The 10,896-nt window shown below is 29.3% G+C and overlaps 1 protein-coding gene across 4 annotated transcripts; it reads left to right on the forward strand.

The window, feature by feature from the left end:
* The first annotated feature begins 112 nt into the window (after window positions 1–112).
* LOC122627558 (HEAT repeat-containing protein 5B) lies at window positions 113–10,753 on the forward strand. Of its 4 annotated transcripts, XM_043808743.1 has the most exons (35): window positions 113–418; window positions 593–767; window positions 864–1,075; window positions 1,154–1,301; window positions 1,382–1,492; window positions 1,597–1,780; window positions 1,865–2,025; window positions 2,106–2,355; window positions 2,440–2,583; window positions 2,683–2,933; window positions 3,040–3,151; window positions 3,239–3,491; window positions 3,570–3,679; window positions 3,804–3,967; window positions 4,114–4,146; window positions 4,482–4,556; window positions 4,643–4,918; window positions 4,991–5,272; window positions 5,386–5,575; window positions 5,657–5,826; window positions 5,905–6,226; window positions 6,307–6,573; window positions 6,658–6,839; window positions 6,913–7,158; window positions 7,254–7,473; window positions 7,547–7,816; window positions 7,895–8,057; window positions 8,150–8,265; window positions 8,326–8,610; window positions 8,705–8,941; window positions 9,035–9,186; window positions 9,262–9,475; window positions 9,558–9,572; window positions 9,704–9,849; window positions 9,972–10,753. In XM_043808743.1, exons 2-35 carry the CDS (start codon window positions 636–638, stop codon window positions 10,146–10,148), a joined length of 6,270 nt encoding a protein of 2,089 aa, XP_043664678.1. In that variant the 5' UTR covers window positions 113–418; window positions 593–635; the 3' UTR covers window positions 10,149–10,753. The 4 variants fall into 4 exon arrangements, with proteins under 4 accessions (XP_043664678.1, XP_043664679.1, XP_043664681.1 ...); XM_043808744.1 differs by lacking the exon at window positions 9,558–9,572; XM_043808746.1 differs by lacking the exon at window positions 4,114–4,146.
* The last annotated feature ends 143 nt before the right edge of the window (window positions 10,754–10,896 follow it).

Genomic DNA, 10,896 nt, shown 5'->3' on the forward strand with positions numbered 1-10,896 from the left:
CGGTCTCTATACAAGAAATGTAAATTTAAATAAAAATACAAGAAGAATATATCGCTGCGACATCTGACTTTAAAGATGTGGAGCTAAAATCGTAGGCAGTCTTGTACATTGATGTTTTGAGGCCCCTGATTTATCCTGGCTATTTCAGTATTTGTCATTAAGAGGAAGTTGGTTATTGTTTTTATAATTCACAGTACATTGTCGGAAATTAAACCAATAATGATAAAATTTAGTAACAAAAATAATATTTAATCATAATACAAATTGAACATTTTCCATTATATATCGTTTTTGTATAATATCTTATACATATATGCATCCATATATGAAACGAAGAGACACTTACAAGTGAAGATTAAGCAACAAAAGCAATGCTGAATCTGACAAACTGATTAAACTCTCGTTCGAATATATTTTGGTATGTTATTGTTTATTTTATATTTGTATGATTGTCATTAAATAATTATGTTTAGAAAAATAATTATATGTATTTAAAAAAAATGATTATAAATTTACTAGTCTTAATGATTATTAAATAATATAGGTCATTAATAAAAGTACTATGAAAATATAATTTATGTTAATAATGTAGCAACATAGTAGGTAAAAAGTAAAATTAGTATAAACACATAGAAATGATGATGGAGTTGAGTCATAGTCTGACCCTCAACGAGGATGCCCTTGATCAGATTCCTGAAGCTAAAAGACCAGTTTTTATATTTGAATGGTTGCGTTTTCTGGATAAGGTTTTAGTCGCTGCACAGAAGGTAATAATTAATAATCTTTAATTTTAAGTATATATTTAATTATAAATATTTTTTCCAATGACATTGATATTAAATTTTTATATATAAAACATGAAGAGCGACATAAAAGGATGCCAACAAAAATTAGTAGAACAATTAACTAAACACATGCAAGGTGCTCCTGGACCTCCCACACGTCGTCTTATTGCAAGATGTCTTGCGACTTTATTTAGTGTGGGTGATACGTTCCTTCTATTTGATACCGTTAATAAATGTAACGACATTCTTAAAAATAAAGATGACTCACCAAGTTTCTTACCGACAAAGTTGTAAGTAAAATGAATTAACACCTCTTTTCTTATGAAACCTGTTGTTTAATTATTAATCAATAAATTATTATTCTTTAGAGCTGCAATATGTTGTGTTGGATGCATGTATGAAAAATTAGGAAGAATGATGGGAAGATCTTACGAGGAAACTGTACAAATTCTGATAAAATCGTTACGTTCTGCAGAGTCACAAATGCGAATAGAAATAATGCATACTTTGGAAAAGGTAAATAACAAAAAATAAAATAAAACAGACTAAATTAAATTATTTTTAATGATAGATTATAAAATTTTATTACTCTTTAGGTATGTGCTGGTATGGGATCTGCGATTACAAATGTTCACAAAGAAATATATAAAGTTTCTAGACATTATTTGACTGATAGAGTAATGGCTGTTAGGTGTGCTGCAGCAAAGGTATATTCTCACCATAATATTTTATTATTTTGTAAAATGTATATAATTTTGTAATGTATTTGTAAAATAATTTTCTTATCTAAAAGATACATATTGTTTTCTAGTGCTTGTTAGAAATGTTAAATCATGCACTGTTCCTTTATACAACAGAGATAGAAAGTGTAGCAACATTATGTTTTCGAGCATTTGAAGGTTCAAATTATGAAGTAAGATGTGCTGTTGCTAAATTATTAGGTTCCTTGGTGGCAATGACACAAATTCCAGCTCCTAAAGGAAAAAATCCAGCAGGTAATAACTTGTATAAACAATTAAATTGTTATAACATTCTGACGAAGTATAAGTTTAATCTTATATTTTTTTATGATATTTCAGTTGCACAAAATAAAGGTAGTAAACAAATATCTTTAGAAGAAGTGCTAAATATTCTAATGTCAGGCTTTTTGAGAGGTGGAGTTGGTTTCTTAAAAGGTACTGGTGAAATAATCAAAGGTACTTCCAGCATAAATAGAGAAGTTCGAGTAGGTGTGACTCATGTAAGTCAGCAAATAATTTATATAATATTTTTAATATACATAAAATGATTTTGTATTAATAATTGTATACGTATTCACAGGCATATGTTGTGTTTGTTCAAATGTTAGGAGGTACATGGTTAGAACGAAATATCGGTGTGTTGGTAGCACATGTATTAGATCTTGTAACTAATCCAAAAGCAGCTAATTCACATGTTGATGCAGTATATTCAAGAAAATGTGTTAACTTCATATTACATGGTACTATAGGAAAATTACTCAGTGAAGGAGCTCAAGCTGCTGCTTGTAAAGAAATAGCACATATAATATTGAAGCAGATGAATTCAATTGGTATAATGTTAATTATTATAAATATCTCATTAATTACTGCTTTGAATAAATTCAGATGCAAAAACTAATAAACACTTCTCACAGATTTTAGTCCGGAAAACGCTAAAGACTGCAATCAAGAAACGTTATTCAGTCAACATTTATTAGTATGTGCCCTTCAAGAAATGGGAAATTTAATATTAGGATTGGGTACAACAGCATCCAACTTACTATCTGATCAATCTTTGAGTACGTATATATACTTGAAATTGTTGATATTGTAGGTGTAGGTAATTAAGTTAACTAAAAAAAAATTTGTTATATATGTATATATATATATGTATGCAGGTTTAACGGATACGATCATGGCTGTTTTAATACATCCATGTCAAGCAGCAAGACTTGCAGCCTCTTGGTGCTTACGTTGCATTTGTGTTGCCGTCCCCAGTCAAATAACACCTTTAATTGATCGATGCGTAGATGGTATCGAAAATATGCGAAGTTCACCAGAGGCCATCGCTGGTTACAGTAGTGCGCTTGCTGCTGTTTTAGGAAGCGTTCGTTTTTCACCACTTGGTGTACCACATACAAAGGGAAAAGTAATTAAATCCAATACATATAATGATACACGTTATATTATTTATATGATAAAATTATATATCAGAAAGTAAATTTATATTTTTATTAAAACATAATATATTTTAGATAATTTTCAATACTGCAGAAGAACTCTTAAGAAGTGCAAGTCAAAATAGTCGTTTATCGTTAAATAGAACTCACGCCGGCTGGCTTTTAATCGGAGCTATAATGACACTAGGTAGAAAATCAATATCAACGATTATAAATAATTTTCTAAAAGACACGACCTATATATTTTTTCTTATTTACGTTTCTTATTTAACAGGTACAGCAGTGGTTAAAGGTTTACTACCAAGAATGTTACTCTTATGGAGGAACTCTTTTCCACGTTCAAACAAAGAATTAGAAAGTGAAAAAGCACGTGGTGATGCATTTACTTGGCAAGTGACATTAGAAGGTCGAGCAGGTGCTTTGTCTGCTATGCATAGCTTTTTATTACATTGTTCAGAACTTTTGAACGACGATATTACAAGACGACTCTTAACGCCGATTGAATCAGCACTTGCAATGTTAACAAAGTAAATATCTCAATATCCTACTTTTATTATCGTAGATCTAAAGATAATTTTGTTTTTTCATGAAAATATTGTTCACAGCTTATCTACAGTGCTAAAAAATTATGGCCAACAATTAAAGGCTCCTGCTGCTATGGTTCGTTTACGTTTATATGAAACTTTATTATTGTTACCACCTCAAACTTTTGAAGGTAAATATACGATATTAATTTTACATAAAACTCTTATGTAAAATACATATATATATATATATATATATATATATATATATATACATCCATAAGAACATATTAATTCATTAAATGTATTATACAGGTTCTTATACTCATCTTTTAAGAATGTTAGTATCAGAATTTACATTGACTGAAAATCCTGGAAATACAACTACATCTTTATTACGTACTGTTTGTCATGCTAATGATTCTGTCATTCTTGGTACATGGCTACAAGAAACAGATCATCGTATGATTGAAGATCAAGTAAGTGCAATATATTGTACTTTTAAAAATTATTTATAATTTTTACGAATCTTTTCATGTAAAAGATATACAACACAATATTACATATAAGTAGTTTTAATATACCATAAATAAAATTGTTATATTTATTTATGATCTGTGTCCAGTTGGAATCAAACAGAAGGGCAGATTTGGATCATGTGAGTAATATGTTCTGCAAGATGTATCTTTATAATTATTACATCTGGATTTTATCTCTATAAATCTTTATCTATTCTATAACTTTGTCATTACTTTCATCAAACTTTTTATTTTAATTAAAGCGCTAAAGCACTTAATATAAGCCATAGCTTATTTCTTTATTGTATTTTATTTAATGATTATTCATTTTAATATTTAATATTCACATGTCTTAGATATCATTAATCTATTATTTCTTTATATCTTCCTTTCTGTTTTGAAAATAGTTATATACGAAATTCTTTATATTACGATCTAAGGATTTTACATTACTAATTTTTTTCTGATATTTTAGTTGCAACCTAATAGTGCTGCAGGGTCTGGAGCACTAGAACATAATTCTTGCTGTTTATATCGTCCAGTTCCTCACGTGAGTAAATAAAACTATTAGCAATATTTATATAATGAATAATATGCATATACCTAGAGTACTTATATATTATACATTACATATAGGATGAAATAGTCCCTGGACCTTTGCCTTTGGGAGTAGCAGTTATCGATCTTTCTATTTCTCTCTTTGGACAAATCTTCCCTCGAGTAGCAAATAAACATAGATTACAAATGCTAGATCACTTCAGTGAATGTATAAAGCATACAAAATCTGGTAGGCAGGAAGCAATACAAATGAATGTTTTTACGGCTGTATTAAGTGGTTTAAAAGGACTCAATGAAGCAAAAACTGGTTTTGGACAAGAAGATGTTAAAAAATCAGCGACTAATCTTATTATTGTAAAGTTTTACGACTTAAATATTTTATTTAATTCAAAGTACTCTTTATAATATATTGTTTGTATATTATAGAGTACACTTGTAAGCAGTAACTCTATCTTGCGATGGGCTGCAGGAGAAGCTGTTGGAAGAATGGCACAGGTTATATCAGATCCTAAATTCACAGCAGAATTAGCACAAACCAGTTTTGATCGATTAAAGTCTGCTCGTGATGTTGCAAGTAGGACAGGACATTCTTTGGCATTAGGTTGCCTTCATAAATATGTTGGAGGAATGGGCTCCAGCCAACATCTCAATACTAGTGTTAGCATATTACTTGCTCTTGCCCAAGATAATTCATCTCCTGTAGTGCAAGTAAGACAACTTATTATATTCATTACATACATACACACGCTTATTTTTAACGTAAATATTTTTATGTTCGATATAATTATAAGTTTTTGATAGAATTAATAATCTCTGATTAGGTATGGGCATTGCATGCTCTTGCACTTATAGCAGATTCAGGTGGACCAATGTTCCGAGGTTACGTAGAACCTACATTGTCTTTGGCATTGACTCTTCTTCTTAATGTTCCTCAATCTTATATTGATGTACATCAATGTATAGGAAAAGTATTGTCCGCTCTTATCACAACAATAGGCCCAGAATTACAAGGTTAATTATGTTGTTTGACATGAAATTTTACAAGTACATATATCAGAATATATTTTTTATATAGAATAATTATTTTTACAGGAAATACTACAACGATCTGTATGGCTCGATCATCGTTTTTATGCGCTTGTGCTATTATGCAAGATCATCAAGATCCACTTGTACAAGCTGAAGCTACAGGATGTCTTCAACAATTACATTTATTTGCACCAAGACACGTTAATTTGTCTTCTCTTGTTCCTACGTTATGTGTAAGTTATTTTAAATAATCATACAACATTATATACTATAGTATTTTTACTTCTGTATAACTAAGTATTTTTTCGTAGCGAACTTTATCAAGCAATCACTTACTTTTACGTAAAGCAGCAATATCTTGTCTTCGTCAACTTGTTCAACGCGAAGCAAAAGAAGTTTGTGAACACGCAATGACACTGGCAAATGAAAGTAGAGGTACTAATGTGGTAGAAGGGCTTGTTATAACAGAAACGGGTCTTCCAGGTGTTTTATTTAGTATGCTGGATACAGAAACAGATAGCAAATTAATTAAAGATATACATGATACGTTAACGAGTATGCTACAAATATTAGCTGCTGATAATTTGTCTCAGTGGCTATCACTTTGTAAGGATGTACTGACAATTGCATCAGGTAGTTAAGTTAACTGTTAATAATATGTAACTTACTGCACAAATTCAAAAATTTTTAATAAGAAAATATTTATCATTAAGAATCAAGTACAACCGAAGAAGGAAATATTGCGAATATCGAAGATAGTACAGCAGATAATGAAAATACTGATGTAGAAGGAGATGATGATCAAGCAGAATTTCATGCTGATGAATCTACGAAACAACGACCAACCATTACTCCTAGATGGCCAACAAGAGTTTTTGCTGCTCAATGTGTAAGACGCATTGTAGCTGCTTGTGTAAATAATAAACAAGCTCATTTTGATCTTGCACTAGCTAAAGAAATGCAATTATCTAAAGGGAAAGGTATATGTGATAGAAGATAATTATATTACTAAAATTATGTTATTGTTTTCTTTTCTTAAAAAAACATCCTTTTTCAATTTTCAGGTGACTTCTTAGTGTTGCATCTCTCTGATTTGGTACGAATGGCATTTATGGCTGCAACTAGTGATTGTGATCCTTTACGTCTTGAAGGTCTCAAAACATTGCAAGAAATTATTGATAAATTTGCTAAAGTTCCTGAACCAGAATTTCCTGGACATCTTTTACTTGAACAGTTTCAAGCACAAGTAATTAAAATTTTTTTATTATATACAAAATTTATATACTTATAATTAGTATAATATATATTTATTTTTATAGGTAGGTGCTGCATTGAGACCAGCATTTTCTACGGAAACAGCATCTCATGTTACAGCTGCTGCTTGCGAAGCTTGCAGTGCTTGGATTGGAAGTGGTGTTGCTAGGGATTTAAACGACTTAAGAAGAGTACATCAGTTACTTGTCTCTTCATTAGAAAAATTGAGGGAAGGTCATACACGTCCACAGCTTTACAATGAAAGTCTGTCCACTCTTGAACGTTTGGCAATTTTAAAAGCATGGGCAGAGGTATAGTATATTATAGTTATTAAACAATTTATAAGATATATAAAAAAAATACGTATTTAAATCGTTATAAATACATGTTTTTAAATCCTGTACAGGTATATGTAGTTGCTATGATTAAGGATGGTACAGCATTAAATAGTCATAATACATCAATTACTAATGTAAATCGAGCAGACGACAGTACTGGTGAAGAATTTGGTGAATTCGAATTTCAAAATGAAAGTTTGTTAAGTTTAGTACAACCTGAGCTTTTAAGTTTAAGTCAGTATTGGTTAGCTGCTTTGAGAGATCATGCTTTACTTTCATTACCACCAGGTAATATAAATAATTTGTTATGATTTATTAACGATCTTAAGCAAATTATCAAATGGTATAATTATTATCGTAGAATTCTCTAGTCAGTTACCACATGACGGTGGAGCTTTTTATACGACAGATACGATGGAATCTGCTCGTCCTTATTATGCAGAATCGTGGGCTCCTATACTTCATGCTGCTGCTTTATGGCTTAATGCTAGAGGATTTGGAATATCAAATACAAACGATGAAACAAAAACTTCAAATGTTTCCAGTAATAACATAAATAATAATAATAATAACAATAATAATATTTCAACTAAGATTGATACAAATGTCGAACGTTTCCATCTACTTTTTGGTAAATATTTGTAAATATATAAAAACACTTTTAGGAATAGTATTCTACATATATAAATTACGTATTTTAATATCGTAGGAATATGTATGGAAGCTTTATGTAGTCCACGGTCTTCTGAGTCTACACAAAATATAGAAACATGCTTGAACGCCCTATATACCCTGCTTGATTCTGTATGGGCTCGTAAAATTTTAATTACAGACAGATCATTATCCATTGAATTGTGTAATGTTCTACATAGGTATGTACATATATATAATTAATGAATTAAAAATGCAACAGATAGTTAATATATCTAATTTTTTTTTTTTTTTTTTTTTTTTTTTTTTTAAGATTACTTTTAACAAGAGGAAATTATGTAATTCAAATGGTAACAATGGAAGTTTTAAAACAAGTAATGAAAGCAGCTCAAGAAGATCTGACAGAAAAAAAGAAAGAGAAACTAAAAGGTAAAAATATATATAATCATTATTAATAAAAATTATTTATATCACAAATTTGGTTAATAGAATTATCACCAACACAAGAAGAGAATAATGAAACGATAGAATTAGACTTATTAGGCGAAGGAGGAGAAACAGGAGAGCTTATTCCAGGCAAATCACTAGTATTTGCCTTGTTGGAAGTATGCTTGTGCTTACTGGTTCGTCAGATACCAGCGTTAAATCCTAATCCAGGTAGTGCAACAGCCATTTTATCTCAGAAAGGTTATATACCTACAGAAGAAAGTGGAAAACTCATTGCTTCTGCTTTAAATGTTATGGAGTCATTACCAGTACTTTGCTCGCCACAAGGTACAATCCTATTTCATTGTTATAAAATGTAATATATACATATAAACGTAGATATATTTTACAAATATATTGATTGATATTATTTCTTTTTTAGGTGCTATAGCAATTTTACCAACTTTGTTATACTTAGCGACAGGTGTAATAAGAGAAACAGCAGTACGGGTTGATAATGATTTTGGAAAAACCAGTTCAGAAACACCTGTTCATGCAGCATTACATTGCGTTAAAAGTCTTACTATTAACAAATATGCAAAAGATGATAGAAGTCAAACTCAGTGGACAGGGCTATTACAAAGTGCTTTAGCAAAAGTTATTGATCTTGCTAAAACAGGTATTCTGTATACGTATATACGTATGTTCAAATGAAATCACTAATTATTTAAAAAATATAACTATATAATATGAAAAATTTTATATATTATAGGTAATGATGAAACAAAGATGGATGAAGTTGCTATGATGTTAAGTATTGCAGTATTTGTCCTACATGCATTACCAGATGTTATCAGTGCACCTAATTTACAATTTCCTTGTATAAATCACTTCAGGCATGCTTTTCAATCAGACAATATGCTAGTGAGTTAAAAAACAAATGAGTAAATTTAGAAGAAGTCATAATTGAATAGTTTTCAAATCATATATACTTTCCAGGTTAAATTGAAGTGTGTTCAAACTTTGAAAACAATATTCTTACATCCTGAACGTATGATAAGTACTCCCTATATTCATTCATTGGCACCTAGATTGGTGGAATATTTATATAGCGATAAAAGTAAACAAGTTACAAATGAATTAGAGCTTTCCTTTACATTAGAATGTATTAGTACAGTAGAAGCTCTCATAGGATTGGCTGAATTATCCAATCGTACGTATGATCAAACATTTACTTTAATATTATTTATTAAATTATGATAAAATATTGATGATATATGTTACATTGCATTCAGGAGATCTTTTACAAGGTGTGTGAAATTAATTTTTGCATACATACGAAATATTGCGCACCAAATTGATAGCTAATAAATTAATCACAATTTCATCATTTTTCTAATCTATATCTTATCTATAATCTAATCTATATCTTGCTTACTAGGTATACAAATGTTAACATTACTTGTTCCGATTTTAATCAACTATCTCTTGGAAGGTGATCAACTCCAAAATGCTTCCAAATATCAAATAACATTGCATCAACAAAGTTTTCAATGGCTGAATAAAATAGGACCAAAATATCCACAGGTATTTTATATATTATATAAACGATATTGTATGTATTGTATTGTAAGAAACATATATAAAAATGTACTTAAAAAATTATTTTTGCCATTTTTTTTTTTATATAAATGAAATTTTGATTACAGGAATTTAAAACATTGATGTCTCAATCGACAGAGTTAAAAACTAAATTGGAAAATGCAGTAAGATCCAGTCATCAACAAGCACTAAGGCACTCTAGACCTGCAGAACCTGTAAAACATCAAATCAAGATGTCTACACCTTCCATAAAATTAAAAACAGATTTTTCTAATTTCAACTAGGTGTAATAATAATTAGAGGATGCATAACGATGCATAAAAATAATGATCATAAAATTAAATGATCATAAATTAATTTTTATCTTTTAAGACGTTATCTCAATGGTATAGAACAAATGTGATAATATAATTAGCCCTTGCAACTGACAACCAATTGATAAGCAAGAAAAATTAAATATAACTGATATAGTTGTCCTTGAAACATCTACGGAACATTGATATCTTGTTTATTAGAAAGTCTTTGATAATTAAATTATCTCAATGTAATTTTGTTCTTATTAAGACTCATGTGTGATTGTACTTAGATAAAATTAATATCAGTTTATAGAAATTTGAGAATTATACAAGAGACGATTGGAAAAAAAATTTATATTTAGGATAATATATATTCTATTCATTTAATATATTAAAACATTTTATTTTCAAGTATATATCACTTTTAAAGTTTACCATGTTGTCATATGCTATAAATAGAATTAATTCTTATATTACTTTTCCAGTCTTCTCTTCTGAATTCAATAATATTCCATATTGGGAGCGAATTGTATATATTATAGATATTATATTGTACTTCCAGAGAGTAAATATTAATTTATTGTATAACATGATATCTCTATGTTTATAATTTTATTTTATGATACATAAACATAAATTTTATTTTATGATACATAGACATAAAACGTATGTTCTGAAAAAATCATGGTAAAAGCACAAAGAGAGACAGTAGAATATACATTTATTAGAAAAAAAA

Source organism: Vespula pensylvanica, chromosome 3, assembly GCF_014466175.1.
Source record: "Vespula pensylvanica isolate Volc-1 chromosome 3, ASM1446617v1, whole genome shotgun sequence".
Lineage (NCBI taxonomy): Eukaryota > Metazoa > Arthropoda > Insecta > Hymenoptera > Vespidae > Vespula > Vespula pensylvanica.

What these genes read in the sequence shown, in the direction of transcription:
- LOC122627558 (XM_043808743.1), top strand. Translation starts at nt 636, where the DNA reads ATGATGATGGAGTTGAGTCATAGTCTGACCCTCAACGAGGATGCCCTT. An exon ending in TAAAGGAAAAAATCCAGCAG is followed by an intron (nt 1,781 to 1,864) that starts GTAATAACTTGT and finishes ATGATATTTCAG; the next exon opens with TTGCACAAAATAAAGGTAGT. An exon ending in ATCGTATGATTGAAGATCAA is followed by an intron (nt 3,968 to 4,113) that starts GTAAGTGCAATA and finishes ATCTGTGTCCAG; the next exon opens with TTGGAATCAAACAGAAGGGC.